Source organism: Zophobas morio, unplaced genomic scaffold (assembly GCF_036711695.1).
Source record: "Zophobas morio isolate AGI-343-1 ecotype UQ-CSIRO unplaced genomic scaffold, CSIRO_AGI_Zmor_V1 ptg000022l, whole genome shotgun sequence".
NCBI classification, from domain to species: Eukaryota; Metazoa; Arthropoda; class Insecta; order Coleoptera; family Tenebrionidae; genus Zophobas; species Zophobas morio.
The window spans coordinates 948,196-968,314 of NW_026972127.1; the positions used below are offsets into that span (position 1 = coordinate 948,196).

General features: G+C 32.0%; 1 protein-coding gene across 1 annotated transcript; it reads left to right on the plus strand.

The window, feature by feature from the left end:
- Window positions 1-6,669: 6,669 nt before the first annotated feature.
- Window positions 6,670-19,351, plus strand: LOC135133646 (secernin-3). Its single transcript, XM_064062101.1, has 7 exons — window positions 6,670-7,073; window positions 7,150-7,299; window positions 7,345-7,538; window positions 17,787-17,986; window positions 18,037-18,143; window positions 18,200-18,397; window positions 18,572-19,351. The coding sequence occupies exons 2-7, from the start codon at window positions 7,150-7,152 to the stop codon at window positions 18,908-18,910; spliced, it is 1,188 nt and encodes a 395-aa protein (XP_063918171.1). The 5' UTR covers window positions 6,670-7,073; the 3' UTR covers window positions 18,911-19,351.
- The last annotated feature ends 768 nt before the right edge of the window (window positions 19,352-20,119 follow it).

Here is a 20,119-nt window from a genome sequence, read left to right on the forward strand (position 1 = left end):
TTAAAAAGACTGGATTATAGAGAGTATGTGTAATTAATTAGACTTTCACCATGATAATTAGCCACGAGGCATTCATTAACTACCGATTATCATTATCAAAATGCATTAATCACCAGTTTATCATTATTAATAACGTATTTTCCGTAAGTCCACCTAATGAATACGAAATTCCTCCTTATGTATATGGTGCATAGTGAATTCATCCAACTTTTTGTGGCACAAAATATAATTTCCATATCTTCATGGGTAACAATGAATGTCACAGTGCTAATCACCATGATGGAAGTGAAAGTATAATTAGATATGACCTTCATCACTGCCAACAATTTTTTGTTTTCCAAACAAATATTTTTATTTTTGACAATTTTCAAAAGTTAACTAAAGACATTTTTTTATAGATTTCGAACTCTGGAAGTTAGTTTCGGCCTCATTTTTTCGTTAGTTCTTTTTCAGCAGGTTCTGCAATTCTATATTCCACAATTTTTTGGAATCTTTTCAAAAGCAAGATTTGCTGTGAAAATTTCGGCCAATTTTTGAAACTTCAAGTTTTTGGATTAAAAGAAATTCAAAACGAATATTTTTAAATTTTGCACTAGGAGCATAAATACATTGTTTTTGGAAACAGCAGGAAGAAATCTGTATCCCAGATTTTTGGGAATTTTTTCAAAAGTAAAATTTTTCGATTTTTACCCTTCCTATGAAAGAAAATTTCGAGTAATTTTTGACAATTTTCGAAACTTTAACCAGAGACATCTTCTTATAGATTTCGACTTCAAGATATTATATAGTTATATCCCAGATCTTTTTGGGAATTTTTTCAAAAATAAAATTTTTCGATTTTTTCCCGTCCTATGAAAATTTCGCCTAAATTTCGACAATTTTCGAAACTTAACCAAAGTCATTTTCTTATAAATTTCGACCTTCAAAAGTTAGTTTTTGTCATATTTCTTGATAGCGCCTAATATTTTTTTAAATTCACCCGAAGTATTGTAATTTTTGGGATTAAAAAAAAAATTCTAATCGAATATTTTTAAATTTTGCACTGGGAGCATAAATATGTTTTCGGAATCAGCATGAAGAAATCTATATCTCAGATTTTTTTGGGAATTTCTTCAAAAGTAAAATTTTTTGATTTTTTCTCATCCTATGAAAATTTCGGCTAATTTTCGACAATTTTTGAAACTTAACCAAAGACATTTTCTTATAGATTTTGACTTCCAGATATTATGTAGTTATATCTCAGATCTTTTTGGGAATTTTTTCCAAGTAAAATTTTTCGATTTTTTCCCTTCTTTGAAAATTTTGGCTAATTTTCGACAATTTTCGAAACTTTAACCAAAGACATTTTCTTATAGATTTCGACTTCAATATATTATGTAGTTATATCCCAGGTTTTTTTGAGAATTTTTTCAAAAGTAAAATTTTTCGATTTTTTCCCTTCCTATGAAAATTACGGCCAAATTTCGACAATTTTCAAAACTTAACTAAAGTCATTTTCTTATAGATTTCGACCTCCAAAAGTCAGTTTTTGTCATATTTCTCGATAGCTCGTAATATTTTTTCAAATTCACCCGAAGTATTGTAATTTTTGGGATTAAAAAAAATTTCAAATCGAATATTTTTATAGTTTGCACTGGGAGCATAAATATGTTTTTGGAATCAGCATGACGAAATCTATATCTCAGATTTTTTTGAGAATTTCTTCAAAAGTAAAATTTTTCGATTTTTTCTCATCAAATCAAAATTTCGGTTAATTTTCGACAATTTTTGAAACTTAACCAAAGACATTTTCTTATAGATTTTGACCTCCAGATATTATGTAATTATATCCCAGATCTTTTTTTGGGAATTTTTTCAAATGAAAAATTTTTCGATTTTTTCCCTTCCGATGAAATTTTCGGCTAAATTTCGACAATTTTCGAAACTTAACAAAAGTCATTTTCTTATAGATTTCGACCCCCAAAAGTCAGTTTTTGTCATATTTCTCGCCTAACATTTTTTTAAATTCACCCGAAGTATTTTAAATTTTGGGATTAAAAAAAAATTCTAATCGAATATTTTAAAATTTTGCACTGGGAGCATAAATATGTTTTTGGAATCAGCATGAAGAAATCTATATCTCAGATTTTTTTGGGAATTTCTTCAAAAGTAAAATTTTTCCATTTTTTCTCATCCTATGAAAATTTCGGCTAATTTTCGATAATTTTTAAAACGTAACCAAAAACATTTTCTTATAGATTTCGACCTGCAGATGTTATGTGGGTATATCCCAGCTCTTTTTGGGAATTTTTTCAAATGACAAATTTTTCGATTTTTTTCCTTTCTTGAAAATTTCGGCTAATTTTCGACAATTTTCGAAACTTAACCAAAGTCATTTTCTTATAGATTTCGACCTCCAGATGTTGTGTGGTTATATCCCAGCTCTTTTTGGAAATTTTTCAAAAGAAAAATTTTTCGATTTTTTCTCTTCCTATGAAAATTTCGGCTAATTTTCGACAATTTTCGAAACTTAACCAAAGACGTTTCCTTATAAATTTCGACCTCCAGATGTTATGTATCTCGGATTTTTTTGTGAATTTTTTCAAAAAGCAAATTTTTCGATATTTTTCCTTCCTATAAAAATTTCAAGTAATTTTCGACAATTTTCGAAACTTAACGCAAGACATTTTCTTATAGATTTCGACCTCCGGATGTTATGTAGACATATATCCTAGAATTTTTTGGGAATTTTTTCAAAACGAAAATTTTTCAATATTTTCCTTCCTATGAAAATTTCGGCTAATTTTCGACAATTTTTGAAACTTAACAAAAGACCTTTTCTTATACATTTCAACCTCCAGATGTTATGTGGTTATATTCCAGCTCTTTTTGAGAATTTTTTCAAAGGACAAATTTTTCGATTTTTTCTCTTCCTATGAAAATTTCGGCTAATTTTCGACAATTTTCGAAACTTAACCAAAGCCGTTTTCTTATAAATTTCGACCTCCAGATGTTATGTATTTCAGATTTTTGTGTGAATTTTTTCAAAAAGAAAATTTTTCGATATTTTTCCTTGCTATAAAAATTTTAGCTAATTTTCGACAATTTTCAAAACTTAACGAAAGACATTTTCTTATAGATTTCGACCTCCGGATGTTATGTACACATATATCCTAGAAATTTTTGGAAATTTTTTCAAAACGAAAATTTTTCAATATTTTCCTTCCTATGAAAATTTCGGCTAATTTTCGACAATTTTCGAAACTTAACCAAATACCTTTTCTTATACCATTTGAAACATGTTTCAAGTTTTTGATTATGAAAAAAAAGATTAAATAAAATAAAAACCGGCAAAATATAAGCCCCGCCCACTCACCCTATCTCAATTGTAATGAATGAGGTTTTTATTGGTCGTAAGCCTGAGGACGGAACTTAATTGCAACATGTATATTTCTCTATAAAAATTTACCATTTTAAACATGTTTTTTGTTTGTGGTAATGAAAAGAAGACTAAATATATTAAAAATAGGCAAAATATAAACCCCACCCACCCGCCCTATTGTAATTGTGATGATTTTTTTTATTCTTCGTAATCTTGGGGACGGAGCTTAATTGCAAAATTCATATTTCTCTATAGAAATTTACCATTTTGAACATGTTTCAACTTTTTGATTATGAAAAAAAGACTAAATTAAATAAAAAACAGCAAAATATATTTAGATTTCAATCTCCAGATGTTATATGGTTATATCCGAGCTCTTTTTGCGAATTTTTTCAAAAGAAAAATTTTTCGATTTTTTCTCTCCCTATAAGTTTCGACTAATTTTCGAAAATTTTTGAAACTTAACCAAAGACATTTTCTTATAGATTTAGACCTCCAGATGTTATATAGGTATATCCTATTTTTTTTGGGAAATTTTTTCAAAAAAAAAAGTTTTCAGTTTGAAACTGAATTTTTTTGTTCCGTTTTTTGTCGGTTTTTTCCGCATTTTTGTCTCTGTTTTTGTTACCTTTTTCGTGGTACTTTTTTTCTTGCATTTTTTAAAATATTTTTTGTTTTGTTTTTAGAAACTTTTGTCGCCTTTTCTTCTCGCTTTTTTTGCCTTTGTTTTTGTCATCTTTTTCTTGGTTGCTTTTTTCTTGCATTTTTCATTCTTTCTAACAACTTTCGTTCCCTTTTTTGTCGATTTTTTTTATCTCTTTTTTGTAAAACCTTTTTTGGTCTCTTTTTTATCGTTTTTCTGCTGCGTTTTTTGCCATTCTTTTGTAGTCTTTTTTATCGAATTTCTTGTAACCTTTTTTTGGCGCCTTTTTTTTACTTAATTTTTTTAGTCGCAATTTTTTTGTTGTTTTTTTAATCGCCGTCTTTTGCAATCTTTTCTTCCACTTTTTAAAATTTTATATAACTTTCGTCGCCTTTTCTTATTGGCTTTTTTTGCCGTTCTTTTCGCTTTTTTATTTCATATTTTTCCATTTTTTTGTTATTATTCTAACGGTTTTTTGTTGCCCTTTTTTTTACGTCATTTTTTGTAACCCCCCTTTTTGTTGCCTTTTTGGCCAGCTTATTCTGCTTTTTTTTAGTGAAATTTTTTGGCCATTTTTTGTCGCTTTCATGTAATTCTTTTTTTGATTCCTCCTTTTTTTTGTCGTCCAATTGATCGTTTTTATTATTGCCTTTTTATTTGACACTTTTTTGTCGCCTTTTTTTATCAGTTTTTTGTCTTGTTTTTTGACACTTTTCTTCGCCTTTTTTTGTCAAATTTCTGGTGACCCTTTTTTGTTAGTTTTTATAGCATTTTTTTGTCGCCGTTGTTATTATAATTTTCTTAATCTTTTTCTTATTTTTATTGTGGCTTTTGTTTTTTATAAAGTTTCGTGGACTTTTCTTATTGGCTTTTTGTCGTTTTTCTTTTCGCTTATTTGGTCATTTTTGTGAGCCCTTTTTGTCGCTCTTTTTTTGATTCCTTCTTTTATTTGTCGTCCAATTTGTCGTTTTTATTTTTTTTTTTGACACTTTTTTGTCGCATTTTTTATCACCTTGCTGCCTTATTTTTTGACACTTTTTTTTCGTGCTTTTTGTCAAATTTCTGGTGACCCTTTTTTGTTGTTTTTATAGCATTTTTTGCCGTTGTTTTTTCTACCCCCCCCCCCTTTTCTTGTATCATTTTTAGTCGCATTTTTTATTAACCGTTTTTTGTTTTTTTTTGGGCCAGCTTATTCTGCTTTTTTTGTGAATTTTTTTGTCGCTTTTATCCAGTTTGTTTTTCTGATTTCTTCTTTTTTTGTCAGCCAATTTGTCGTTTTTATTATTGCCACTTTTTTTGTCAAATTTCTGGTGACTCTTTTTGTTGTTTTTTGTAGCGTTTTTTTTTTGTTATAATTTTCTTAATTGCTTTTTTTTCTCAGGTTTTTGTGGCGTTTTTGTTTTTATTTGCCCTTTTTTTTGGTCGCTTTTCTTTTCGCTTTTTTGGTCACATTTTTCCGCTTTTTTTGTCTGACGTTTTTTTGTGCATTTTTTTTCTGACCCCTTTTTTACGTCATTTTTTGGCACATTTTTTGTGGCCTCTTTTTTGGGCCAGATTATTCTGCTTTTTTGTGGTTTTATGTAAGTCTTTTTTTAATTTCTTTTTTTTGCCGGCAAATTTGTCGTTTTTATTATTGGCCTTTTATTTGACACTTTTTTTGTCGTCTTTTTCGTCGAATTTCTTGTTGTTTTTTTATAGAATTTATGGTCACTGTTTTTATTATAATTTTGTTGTCAAGTTTCGTGGCCTTGTCGCATTATGTCACCATGATAACTCATTTTCATTAATTACTCATTATCATTATAAAAATTGGATTAATTATCAACTTAATTATCATTCAATTATCAGTTAGATCATTAATTACTTATTTTTTCCGTAAGACGAACAAAGACAAACTATTTAATATCACTCAAAAATAGAAACCTGCCAGAGAAATTAATACGAAATTCGTCTTTATGTATATGTTGCATAGTGAGTTTATCAAAATTTTTGTGACACAAAATATAATTTCAATATTGATCATGACGGTAATAAAGTAACAGTGAGAATGAAAGTGTAATTCTAACCTTCACCACTGCCAACAAATTTTTGTTTAAATATAATTATTTTAAAAACAAATTGAATAGTTTTATTTTCGTCAGTTTTCGAAACTTAACTAAAAACATTTTCTTCTAGATTTCGACCTACAGAAGTTGGTTTGGTCTATGGCTCGTACCATTTTCCAGAATCAACCACTGAAATATTGCAATTTTTGGCATGTAAAAAAATTTGGAGCATAAATGCTCTTAAATTTTTGGAATCAGCTCTATGAATCATCGAAATAATGATCTGATTTCAGTCAAAGAAAGACAATTTTTGTCCAAAATGGTCACTTAATTTGCTATTAAAATAAAAAAAAGTTGCATGAAGAACCCATTTGTGAAAAAAAGAAAATATATACAAGCAATTTTATTGTTTACCTTATCACTCCTACATAATGCAGTAGGCTATGCTCACAATTTCAGAATAATTAGGAAACTATAATACGTTTAATTGCTGTGACGAATCATAAATATCCAATAGCATTCCCACCAACGAAAGTACCAATAACAGCGATAACGATAAACCCAGCAAACCGTACTGCATTCAACAACTGTACTCAAATTCCGTGCCAATTTCTCTCTCACAACTGTACAAAAAAAGGAGAAATGCAGCCATTTCACTGAAAGTATGCCTGACCTTCCATCCAAGCACCCAACCAACAAAATTCTTCACCCACTAACTTAAAACAAATTCGCATTTCCGGCTTCGCTCTCCTTTAAAGCACATAATTGCATCAAACCAAATTCACTACACATGTAATAATGCGAGCTATCCCGTTACGCCACTGCTTTCCGCCCGACTTTGACAGAAGTGCCTCTCTCCGTCTCTCTCCCACCCGCACCTCCAAACAGAGACCGCCGATCAGCGTCGGTTCGTTATCGATCCCGATCGGATTTAACACTCTCACCAGCTGATGGTGAGTCAGTCGATCGCCATTTAAATTTGGATCACTGACCCTGCGGTAATTTATTGCAACTAGTGGCAAAAGTAAGTGTTTGCGCCCAATCGTCCGGAAATAACCCCTTTCGCACACGCAACCCTTCAAAATGTCTGTCTGTCGTAGATGCGCGGCCCCCAGTCCTGTGATACCTTCGTCGTGTTGCCACCCCTGACGCAGCACGGGGTGGTGTTCGGCAAGAACTCGGACCGGCCCCAGGGGGAGGTGCAGGAGGTGGTGTACGTGCCAGCTTCGGAGTGCTCGGAGCCAGTCAAAGTATGGGTTTGTTGAGGGTGGCGTTGTACTGATGATGGGTTTTAGTGTACTTACATCGAAGTGGAGGCGGCGGGGGGCACCAAGGCGGTGATTCTGAGCAAGCCGGGCTGGATGTGGGGCGCCGAAATGGGGGCCAACGAGTGCGGGGTGGTTATAGGGAATGAGGCGGTTTGGACGACTGACAACGAGGGGGAGCACGATCCTTCGGTGAAGAGGCTGCTGGGGATGGATTTAGTTAGGTGAGTTGACAGTCCGGAGGGTTTTAGCCATCTGGTAAGGTGCATTTTGGATTTTGTGTTACCTAATTTAGTTAGATTATGTCAAATTATAACCTAACTTTTACTCAGAAATATGTGGTGATTTTGTGTTAACTAGGGTGGGTGCTTTAGTGATTTTTTTATTATAATGTGCATTTTTTGTGCAAGGTTAAAAGTGCACAGTCAAATTTTCGCAAATGTCACAATTGACCTTGACATTTTGGATCCGGTGAAAGTTATTCAGAAAATCGAATTAATTAAAAATATATATTTGTAATTATTTGAACTGGTTAACACCTAGTAGATGAATTTAATATTAAATTTTGAACCATGTTTTGAACCAGAACTTCATGTGCCATTACGAGGTGAATTTGGACATTTTATTGGCTGAATTTGGTCACGTGATGCGTAATTACACCAATGGCGTGGTTAATGGACCAATCATGTGGCTAATTCGGCCAATCAAGTTTTCGGGTTCACGGCTTAAGTCTTAAGTGGGGTTAAAAATTTAATTCGTCGAATTTAAAATCCATCAGTGCGACTCTTATCGGAAGTTCTTTCCTTGTTTCGACATGGAATTTTAATCAACGATTTGTGTTTATTTTATAACTAAAAATAAAATAATCTTGACACCACTATCTTAAAATGATAAATGATAGCGGTTTTAATTTATCTTACTATAAATTAAATTAAAGTTTCTGGCTTTTATAACCTCTCATAACAGAAACAAATTTAAAAAGTGGATTATTGGAGGTGGTAAATTGCGGACTTTAAAAATGTCTTCAAAATATAAAAACAAAGTATGTATCAACAATTTTTTTATCACATTTTTCCGTTTTTTGTCGCTTTTCTGACATCTTTTTTGTCAGATTTCTTCTAGTCCTTTTTTTCGCTCCATTTTATTTTTTGTTGTATTTTTGCTACCTTTTTTCTCGGTTTTTTTTATGGCAATTTTTGCATTCTTTTGCGTATTTTTCGCCTTTTTTGTCGCTTTTCTGAGGTGTTTTTTGTAAAATTTCTTTTAATCTTTTTTTCGCTTCGCTTTATTGCCGATTTTGCATTTTGTTGTCTTTTTCTTGCTTTTTTGGGTTTTTTCATTTTTTTTATCTTTTTTTTTAACAACTTTGGCCGCCTTTTCTTGTTGCCCTTTTTGTCGCTTTTTGTTTTGGTCACTTTTTCCGCTTTTCTGACACGTCTTTTTTGGGCGATTTTTTGTCTCTTTTGATTCCCCTCTATTGTCGATCTTTTTGTCTTTTTTAGCCATTTTTTATCGCTCTTTTTGTTCCCCCGTTTTTATAGTCTAATTTGTTGTTTTTATTGTTGCCCTTGTAATATCTCTTATGTACTATACACCAATCAAGTTCAATTTCAATCTTTTTTTCCTCAGTTTTGGTCTCATTTCTTCGACAGCTCCTAACATTTTTTCAAATTCACCAGAAGTATTGCAATTTTTGGGATTAAAAAAAATTCAAATTGCGTATTTTTAAATTTTGCACTGGGAGCATAAATACACTATATTTTTGGAATCAGCACGTAGAAATCTATGTTTCAGATTTTTTTGGAATTTTTTCAAAAGTAGAATTTTTCAATTTTTTTCCCTTTCCATGAAAATTTTGACTAATTTTCGACAATTTTTGAAACTTTAACGAAAGACATTTTCTTATAAATTTCGACCTGGAGATGTTATGTGGTTATATCCCAGCTCTTTTTGGGAATTTTTTCAAAAGTAAAATTTTTCGATTTTTTTCCTTCCTTGAAAATTTCGGTTAATTTTCGACAATTTTCGAAACTTGACCAAAGACATTTTCTTATAGATTTCGACCCCCAAAAGTCAGTTTTGGGCTCATTTCTTCGACAGCTCCTAATATTTTTTTAAATTAATACCAAGTATTGATATTTTTGGGATTAAAAAAAATTCAAACCGAATATTTTAAATTTTGCACTGGGAGCATAAGTACACTATGTTTTTGGAATCAGCAGGAAGAAATCAATATCCCAGATTTTTTGGGGAATTTTTTCAAAAGGAAAATTTTCATTTTTTTCCTTCCTATGAAAATTTCCGGTAATTTTCGACAATTTTCAAAACTTAACAAAAGTTGTTTCCTTATAGATTTCGACCCCCAAATGTTATGTAATTATATCCTAGATATTTTTGGTACATTTTTTCAAAAGTAAAATTTTTCAATTTTTCCTTACCAATGAAAATTTCTAATTTTTGTCAATTTTTGAAACTTAACTAAAGACATACATTTTCTTATAGATTTCTACCCCCAGATGTTATGTAGTATATCTCAGATCTTTTTGGGAATTTTTTCATACGGAAAATTTTTCGATTTTTTCCCTTCCTATGAAAATTTCGGCTAATTTTCGACAATTTTCGAAACTTAACCAAAGACATTTTCTTATAGATTTCGACCTCCAAAAGTCAGTTTTTTGGTCTCATTTCTTCGACTACTCCTAACATTTTTTCAAATTCATACCAAGTATTGAAATTTTTGGGATTAAAAAAAAATTCAAACTGAATATTTTTAAATTTTGCACTGGAAGCATAAGTACACTATGTCTTTGGAATCAGCAGGAAGAAATCAATATCCCAGATTTTTTTAGGAATTTTTTCAAGAGTAAAATTTTTAGATTTTTTCTCTTCCTATGAAAATTTCGACTAATTTTCGAAAATTTTTGAAACTTAACGAAAGACCTTTTCTTATAGATTTCGACCTCCAGATGTTATGTAGTTATATCCTAGATGTTATGTAATTATTTATATCCCAGATCTTTTTGGGAATTTTTTCAAAAGGAAAATTTTTCAATATTTTCCTTCCTATGAAAATTTCGGCAAATTTTGGAAAATTTTCGAAACAAAATTTTTGTGTTTTTTTTTTGTTCCATTTTTTTTGTCGTTTTTTCCGCATTTTTTGTCTTTGTTTTTGCCGCCTTTTTCGTGGCTACTTTTTTCTTGCATTTTTTTAAATATTTGTTGTTGTGTTTTTTTAAACTTTCGTCGCCTTTTCTTATTGCTTTTTTGCGTTTGTTTTTGTCATCAATTCCTTGGTTGCTTTTTTTTCTTGCATTTTTTATGCTTTTTAACAAATTTCGTTGCTTTTTTATCGATTTTTTTATCTCCTTTTGTAAAACCTTCTTGGACTCTTTTTTTTTTTGTTTTTCTTCTGTGTTTTTGCCGTTATTTTGTGAGTGGATTATTGGAGGTGGTAAATTGCGGACTTTCAAAATGTCTTCCAAGTATAAAAACAAAGTATTAACAATTTTTTTAATCACATTTTTCCATTTTTTTGTCGCTTTTCTGACGTCTTTTTTGTCAGATTTCTTCTAGTCCTTTTTTTCGCTCCATTTTATTTTTTGTTGTATTTTTGCTACCTTTTTTCTCGTTTTTTTTTTCTGGCAATTTTTGCATTCTTGGTCGTTTTTCTTGCCTTTTTTTGCGTGTTTTTCGCCTTTTTTGTCGCTTTTCTGATGTGTTTTTTGTAAAATTTCTTTTAATCCTTTTTTCGGTTCGCTTTATTGCCGATTTTGCATTTTGTTGTCTTTTTCTTGCTTTTTTGGGTTTTTTCATTTTTTAAATCTTTTTTTTTTAACAACTTTGGCCGCCTTTTCTTGTTGCCCTTTTTGTCGCTTTTTGTTTTGGTCACTTTTTGTTATGGTCACTTTTTCCGCTTTTCTGACGCGTCTTTTTAGGGCGATTTTTTGTCGCTTTTTGTCTCTTTTGACTCCCCTCTATTGTCGATCTTTTTGTTTTTTTAGCCATTTTTTATCGCTCTTTTTGTTCCCCCGTTTTTATAGTCTAATTCGTTGTTTTTATTGTTGCCCTTTTTGTCGGTTTGTTGTCTCCTTTTGTAATATCTCTTATGTACTATACACCAATAAAGTTCAATTTCAATCTTTTTTTCCTCAGTTTTGGTCTCATTTCTTCGACAGCTCCTAACATTTTTTCAAATTCACCAGAAGTATTGCAATTTTTGGGATTAAAAAAAATTCAAATTGCGTATTTTTAAATTTTGCACTGGGAGCATAAATACACTATGTTTTTGGAATCAGCACGTAGAAATCTATGTCTCAGATTTTTTTGGGAATTTTTTCAAAAGTAAAATTTTGCGATTTTTTTCCTTCCTTGAAAATTTCGGTTAATTTTCGACAATTTTCGAAACTTAACCAAAGACATTTTCTTATAGATTTCGACCTTCAAAAGTCAGTTTTGAGCTCATTTCTTCGACAGCTCCTAACATTTTTTAAATTCATACCAAATATTGATATTTTTGGGATTAAAAAAAATCAAACTGAATATTTTAAACTTTGCACTGGGAGCATAAGTACACAATGTTTTTGGAATCAGCAGGAAGAAATCAATATCCCAGATTTTTTGGGGAATTTTTTCAAAAGGATAATTTTTCATTTTTTTCCTTCCTATGAAAATTTCGGGTAATTTTCGACAATTTTCCAAACTTAAAAAAGTCGTTTTCTTACAGATTTCGACCCCCAAATGTTATGTAATTATATCCTAGATATTTTTGGCACTTTTTTTCAAAAATAAAATTTTTCAATTTTTCCTTTCCAATGAAAATTTCTAATTTTTGTCAATTTTTAAAACTTAACCAAAGACATACATTTTCGTATAGATTTCTACCCCTACTATGTTATGTAGTATATCCCAGATCTTTTTGGGAATTTTTTCATAAGGAAAATTTTTCGATTTTTTTCCCTTCCATGAAAATTTCGGCTAATTTTCGACAATTTTCGAAACTTAACCAAAGACATTTTCTTATAGATTTCGACCTCCAAAAGTCAGTTTTTTGGTCTCATTTCTTCGACAACTCCTAACATTTTTTCAAATTCATACCAAGTATTGAAAATTTTTTGATTAAAAAAAATTCAAACCGAATATTTTTAAATTTTGCACTGGGAGCATAAGTACACTATGTTTTTGGAATCAGCAGGAAGAAATCAATATCCCAGATTTTTTGGGGAATTTTTTCAAGAGTAAAATTTTTCGATTTTTTCTCTTCCTATGAAAATTTCGACTAATTTTCGAAAATTTTTGAAACTTAACGAAAGACCTTTTCTTATAGATTTCGACCTCCAGATGTTATGTAGTTACATCCCAGATGTTATGTAATTATTTATATCCCAGATCTTTTTGGGAATTTTTTCAAAAGGAAATTTTTTCAATATTTTCCTTCCTATGAAAATTTCGGCAAATTTTCGACAATTTTCGAAACAAAATTTTTGTTTTTTTTGTTCCATTTTTTTTGTCGGTTTTTCCGCATTTTTTGTCTTTGTTTTTGTCGCCTTTTTCATGGCAACTTTTTTCTTGCATTTTTTTAAATATTTGTTGTGTTTTTTTAAACTTTCGTCGCCTTTTCTTATTGCTTTTTTGCGTTTGTTTTTGTCATCTATTCCTTGGTTGCTTTTTTTCTTGCATTTTTTATGCTTTTTAACAAATTTCGTTGCTTTTTTATCGATTTTTTTATCTCCTTTTGTAAAACCTTCTTGGACTCTTTTTTTTTGTTTTTCTGCTGTGTTTTTGCCGTTATTTTGTAGTCTTTTTTATTAAATATCTTTTGACCCTTTTTGGCGCCTTTTTTTTTTACTCAATTTTTTTAGTCGCAATTTTCGACATGAAATTTGAATCACATTTTTCCGTTTTTTTTTTGTCGCTTTTCTGACGTCTTTGTTGTCAGATTTCTGCTATTCCTTTTTTTCGCTCCATTTAATTTTTTGTTGTATTTTTGCTACCTTTTTTCTCGTTTTTTTTTAATGGAAATTTTTTCATTCTTGGTCGTTTTTCTTGCCTTTTTTTGCGTATTTTTCGCCTTTTTTGTCGCTTTTCTGAGGTGTTTTTTGTAAAATTTCTTTTAATCCTTTTTTCGCTTCGTTTTATTGCCGTTTTTTTGCATTTTGTCGTCTTTTTCTTGCTTTTTTTGAGTTTTTCATTTTTTTAAATCTTTTTTTTGGTCGCCTTTTCTTGTTGCCCTTTTTGACGCTTTTTGTTTTGGTTACATTTTCCGTTTTTCTGACGTGTCTTTTTTTGGCGATTTTTTGTCTCTTTTTGTCTTTTTTGACTCCCCTCTAATGTCGATCTTTTTGTCTTTTTTGTCCCCTTGTTTTTGTTACATTTTTCTGGCCCCTTTTTGGGTTCCTCTTTTCTTGGTCCCCTTTTTTCTCGCCGTTTTTATCTTTTTTCTGACGTTTTTTTGTTGTAATCTTTTTTTGTCACATTTATTTCGACCACTTTTAGCCCTTTTTTAGTTCGTCTCTTTGTCGTATTTTTTGCGATCTTTTTTTGTTGCTATTTCTTGGTCGTTTTTCCTTGCCGTTTTTTCTCTTTTTTTGACTTCATATTTCTTTTCGCTTTTTTTCGTCACATTCTTCCGCATTTTTTGTCGCTTTTCTGACTTTTTTTGGAGATTTTTCCTGGTCCCTTTTTGTCTATTTTTAGTCCCTTTATTTTGGCGCATTTTTTGTGACTTTTTTTATGGCGATTTTTTGGTTCTCTTTTTTTTGTCGTCTAATTTGTTGTTATTATTGTCGCCTTTTTTGTTCCTTTTTGTTACACCTTTTTTCGTCCCTTTTTTTTGTGATTTTTTTGCCGTATTTTTTGACACCTTTTTTGGTCATCATTTTTGTCGTCTTTTTTGTCACCTTTCTTCTGGCTCTTTTTTGTCTCCGTTTTTTTTTGTTGCTGCTTTTGTCGTCGTTTTCTTGGTCGCTTTTTTTTCGCATTTTTTTTTCTCTTTTTTTTTAAACTATTTCTTCGCTTTTTCTTGCTGTTTTTTTGTCGTTTTTTAATTCGCTTTTTTTGTCACATTTTCCGTTTTTTTTTTGTTTTGTTTTTGTGACCCTTTTTGTATGATCCAGACTTTGTCAGTTTTTTAATTCCTTTATTTATTTCTCCTTTTGTTTGTCGTCTATTTTATCGTTTTTACTGTCGCCTTTTTTGCGCTTTTTTGTCCCATTTTGCATTTTTGCTCCCTTTTTACTTGCCGGGCGTAAGCTAACAAAGTATAGTAATCGGGTCCATCGGACGAATGACCACTTTTATCTTTTCTCGACGTTTCATGACCCTCACAGTACGAAAAAGTCGTCTCCCGTTTCCGTCCGTCTGTCTGTCTGTCTGTCTGTCTGTCTGTCTGTCTGTCTGTCTGTCTGTCTGTCTGTCTGTCTGTCTGTCTGTCTGTCTGATGTCTGTATCCATTTTTATTAGACACGTAATCTTCGAAACTGACGTCATGTCAAAATTGTACATAGTAATTGGGTTTCAAATTGTATCAAATAACATAGTCTTACACATGTAGTTTATGACAGCGAGTTTATCTAATTTTCATTTTTTATATTTAAATCACAATTTTTTGTTTTTTCGTTTCCTTAATTTTTTTCCCTTAATCGTCTTTTTCGTCCTTCTTCGTCTTTTTTCGTCCTTTGTCGTCCTGTTCGTCTTTTTCGTCCTTCTTCGTCTTTTTCGTCCTTCTTCGTCTTTTTTCGTCCTTTGTCGTCCTTTTCGTCCTTTGTCGTCCTTATCCGTCCTTCGTCCTTATCCGTCCTTCGTCCTTATCCGTCCTTATCCGCCCTTCTTCGTCCTTATCCGTCCTTCTCCGTCCTTCTTCGTCCTTATCCGTCCTTTTTCGTCCTTATCCGTCCTTTTTCGTCCTTATCCGTCCCTTTTCGTCCTTATCCGTCCTTTTTGGTCCTTATCCGTCCTTTTTCGTCCTTATCCGTCCCTTTTCGTCCTTATCCGTCCCTTTTCGTCCTTTTTCGTCCTTTTCCTCCTTTATCGTCATTTTCGTCCTTTATCGGCCTTTTCGTCCTTTTTCGTTCTTTGTTGTCCTTTTCGTCCTTTTCATCCTCTTCGCCCTTTCGTACTTTTCGTCCCTTTTATCAATCAATTTTTCAAAGTTTTTCCTTTCTATTTTTGACTTTCCCGATTTTTTTATTTTTATTTAGAAGAAAAAACGGACCGGAAAATTGGAAAATCTAAAACTTTAAAAGCGAAAAATTAAAAATTGAAAAATTGGAAAACCAAATAAGCTTTGGGAACCAATAATTGAAAAATGAAAAAATTCTAAAATCGTAAAATTGAAAATTTGAAAAATTATAGTAATTATTATATACTTGAAAAACCAGACAAACTACAAGTCAAAATTGAAAAATGATGAAAAGAAAAATATAAAATTGACAATTGAAAAAACGTAAAATTTCACGTTGAAAAAAAATTAATGAAAACCCGAAGAGATGCATATCGTAAATTAAAAAAAAAAAAAACAAACATCGAAAAAATTGAAACAACCAAAAGTTATAAATACCCAACATCGAAAAATCGTAAAAATAAATAAAATAAGGAGCCAAAATGAAAAATTGCAAATCGAAAAACTGAAAAATAAAAACTGAAGGTACTCAAATTAAAAATTGCTAGGTCCAATAATTGAACGCAAATTGAAAAATTCAAAAGTTGGAAAATTGAAAAATGAAAAATTTGGACCTTAAAACTCGAAAAATTGCAAATCGAAGCAATAATTTGAAAAATTTGACATTTTCCTGCTTTTCTTACCCTTTTTTTGTCGTTTTTTAAGCGCCTTTCTTTTGCTGAGTTTTTGTCGTTTTTCTTTTTACCTTTTTTGGTCACATTTTTTGTTCCTTTTGTGACATATGATATGATAGGATTTATTTACGGTAAGAACCTGTACAATTAGAAATAATAAAAATAATAACAAAGTATTAATTATATAAAAGGCGCCTAGCGAAGTTTTTTTCGTGGTCAATTTTTTGTCCGTTTTTTATAATTCCTTAATTTTGTTGCATTTTATAAAACAACATTTTGCAGCATTTGCACAGATAGCGCACGTGACAGTGACGTCCTCGTACGTCACGATGAGATCGCAAAAATTATTTTTCATATTTTAGCCGGGAAATTGCACATTTTCGGGGTTAATTTAATAATATTTAAACAAATTGCTTTGTTTTTAGTAACTTCGTGTTTTTAAGAAAACTGTGTTCGATGTAATTATCATATATTAATACTTATCGTATTTAAACATTATAAATAATATTAATTATGTTTAAATATAATTTAATTATATCGTGAAAATTTATAGCTTTGATCGACCAACTTCAATCGTTTTGAAAATTTCCCCAAAATTTAAACTTTCTCGAGTAAACGAATCACGGAACCTGATAAATTAAAACTGAAGTTACCCTGTTTTCGGTCCTTTTCGGAAAAATATCCATTTTCTTTCGTGTTCACAGCAATAACACAACACATTTTCCCTAATATTTGTTAATAATAAATTAGAAATTCGCGAAATTGCTCTACTTTTACGCCAAAAGGACGCGACCATCGAACAGAAATTAAAACTGAACACAAAGGACCGAAAAACGTGACCTTTGGACAGGTAGCTCACGTGACAATGACGTCATAGCACGTCACGAGGAGATTGCAAAAATTATTTTTCATATTTTGGCCGCGAAATTAAGAAATTTTCAGGATTAACTTAACTATATTCAAATAAATTGCTTTGTTTTTAATACCATCGTGTTTTTAGTAAAACGGTTTTCTACTTCAACCGTTTCGAAATTTTTTCCAAAACTTAAACATTGTCGAGTAAACGAACCATGGAACTTGATAAATTAAAACTGAAGTCGTACTTCCCCGTTTTCGGTCCTTTTTGGAAAAATATCCACTTTCGTTTGTGTTCACAGTACTAACACAACACATTTTCACAAATATTTATTAATAATAAATTATTTTTTCGTCTTTTTCTTGGTCGTTTTTTCTTGCCTTTTTCCCCTTTTTTAAACTTCGTCTTTATTTTCACTTTTTTCATCACATTTTTTCTGTCGTCTTTTTCTTAGTCGCTTTATTTTCGCGCTTTTTTTTGTCGGGTTTTTTAATCATTTTTTTTTAAGCAACTTTGGTCGCGTTTTTATGTTGCATTTATGGACTTAAAAATTTCTACAAAATAAAAAACATTTAACAATCTCATGGTATCAAAATAAAATATTTATTATACAACATTATACTCTACGTAGTGGTAAAACGCAAATTTTTTCTGTTCATGTCCTCAAAAATTCCGTTGACGTCATTTCAAAATTTTATCGAGTAAAAAAATCAATAAGATCGACGTGTTTGTAATTTGACTAATCACTATTTGGACGAGGCGGCACAATTCTAGCCATGCTTATTTAAAAAATATTTTTCAACTTTCACTTAAACTTTTATTGTAGGCTAGGTTTAGAAAGAGGCTCTACCGCAACACACGCCCTCGAAATCATCACACAACTCCTAGAAAAATACGGTCAAGGGGGCCCTTGTTCCCATATTGACCCTAACTTGTCCTATCACAATTCATTTCTAATAGCTGATCCTACTACTGCTTGGGTTTTGGAAACATCAGGGAAACATTGGGCTGCGGTTCAAGTCACCAGTAAGACCCCCTTTCATTGTCAAACTTTTTCATCTATTTCATTATTCAAGGTGGATATAGAAATATATCCAACGTGTTGACGATTACCACTAAAATAGATAGAAAATCGGACGGCCTGGAAGACTACGCCAAATCAAAAGGCCTATGGGACGGGGAGGTAACACTGACCAAATTACAGTTGTACTTTATGAACAAACGATACTTTGATTTCAGGGGGAATTTAATTTTTGCGAAGCTTTCAGCGGCGAGAAAAAACCCGGCGATAAGAGATATCTAGCCGGGGAGAAGTTGCTCGCTAAGCACTCAAGCTCTAATAATTTTAGGGAGACGGATATGTTCACTATTTTACGAGATAAGCATTCCGAGATTTGTAGAAGATGTGACGCTCCTTTCCCCACTCAGGGCAGTCAGGTAAACTACACAAATACAAAAAATATATTACACGTTCTTAAAAAAAAAACAAGACAAGAAATAAACCTTGAAAAACCAGATGCCTTAAGTCGTGTTTCTTAGGCAATAACGCGTGAAAGTTAACCTTATTGATAAAAGTCGATTTGGCCTAGTATAGTACCGGTCCGGTTGTAGGTGTCCACGCTGAGCTCCAGCCGCCCCAGCGTGCACTGGTTCACCGCCACCCCCGACCCCTCGGTCTCCGTGTACAAACCCTTCATCTTCTCCCCCAACGCCGTCATCTCGAACCACACCAAATGCCCCGACAGCGACAAGACCGCCCCGCACACCCTCTACTCGCTGCACTCGGAGGCGGTGAAAAAGGGGGGCGACGTTCAGAGCCTGCTGCGCACCATGGAGGCGGACTGCGTGAAGGAGCTGGATGCGGTCCTGGTCAACGTCGGCGAGGACCTGTCCGAGTTCGACGAGTTGCTCAAAGATTGCGTGGAAACCGAAGTGAAATTCTACCGTTAAATTAGGGATTTTTTATGAATTTTATGCACATGAAAGTATTTATCGAAGTAGCTTTGATATAGTCGCTTGATGATGCGCCGACAGGAATGTACCACGTGATTACTAAGAGCCTAAGCCTGACGGTGGGCCATTCCTGGGCTCATTTTGTAGCCAAATACTTATTGTGATGTGCTTAGATGTGGCAATTTCAGAGGTTGTGGTCTGTTTGCATGCTTCATCGAGATTTATTTTTGTGATATGATTAAGGAAACGTTTACAGTTACGTGGATTTAATGTTAATATTTTTTGGTTGATTTTTAGTTTATTTTTTTATTATATTTCATATTTATACACGAGTATCTTAATCAATACATTTGTTATATACTGTACTATTACAAGTATTTGACGCATATTGTTTGCACATTCCATAATGGATAATAAAGTGAGCAAGATCAAGAAAAAGTGTTATACTTCCTTAGCGAGTCCCTTTAAAGGTCGATTTATGAACTCGTCGCTGACGTTACTGGTGTCCGTTGACGTAAGGTAAGGTAAGATAAATACGCAACGAAGGTGTGTTAATGTTCTTTTAACTTTCGCCATTACGTTGCCGTTGACGTTGGGTTTTCAACCAATCAAATTGCGGTAGTGTCCAGTGCTACCAACTTGATCTCAAAAACAGGTTAGGTATTATAACTACAAAGGCTTACATTTTGCCCTTTTTTCTTAATGCTCAAAAACATGTTTTTTGTAAAGAAATAAGTAGTTTGCAGTTAAGCTCCGCCTCCTTGGTTCACGGCGAATAAAAAAAATCATCACAATTGAGACAGGGCGGGTGGGCGGGCTTACATTTTGGCTTTTCGTTTTAATACTTGTAGACGTCTTTTCAGAACATGAAACTTAAAATATATTTAAAATGGAAAATTTGTATAAATATGGATTTCACAATTAAGCTCCGCCTCTCGGCTTACGACGAATAAAAAAAATCATCAGAACTGAGACAGGGCGGGTGGGCGAGGCTTATATTTTGCCTTTTTTTTTAATATACTTAGCCATTTTTTCACAATAAGTAACTGAAAACATGCAATTATGGGGCGAAACCTAATTGCAAATATTAAAACAAAGGGCAAAATGAAAGCCCGCCCACCGGCCCGATCTCAATTGTGATGATTTTTTTTATTCGCCGTTAACCAAGGAGCTTAACTGCAAACTACTTATTTCTTTACAAGAAAT

Bases quoted from the DNA above. Each gene is read 5' to 3' on its own strand.
- LOC135133646 (XM_064062101.1), top strand. From the start codon at position 7,150: ATGCGCGGCCCCCAGTCCTGTGATACCTTCGTCGTGTTGCCACCCCTG. The intron at 7,300-7,344 runs GTATGGGTTTGT...GATGGGTTTTAG, and splicing joins AGTGCTCGGAGCCAGTCAAA to TGTACTTACATCGAAGTGGA. The intron at 7,539-17,786 runs GTGAGTTGACAG...CTTTTATTGTAG, and splicing joins CTGGGGATGGATTTAGTTAG to GCTAGGTTTAGAAAGAGGCT.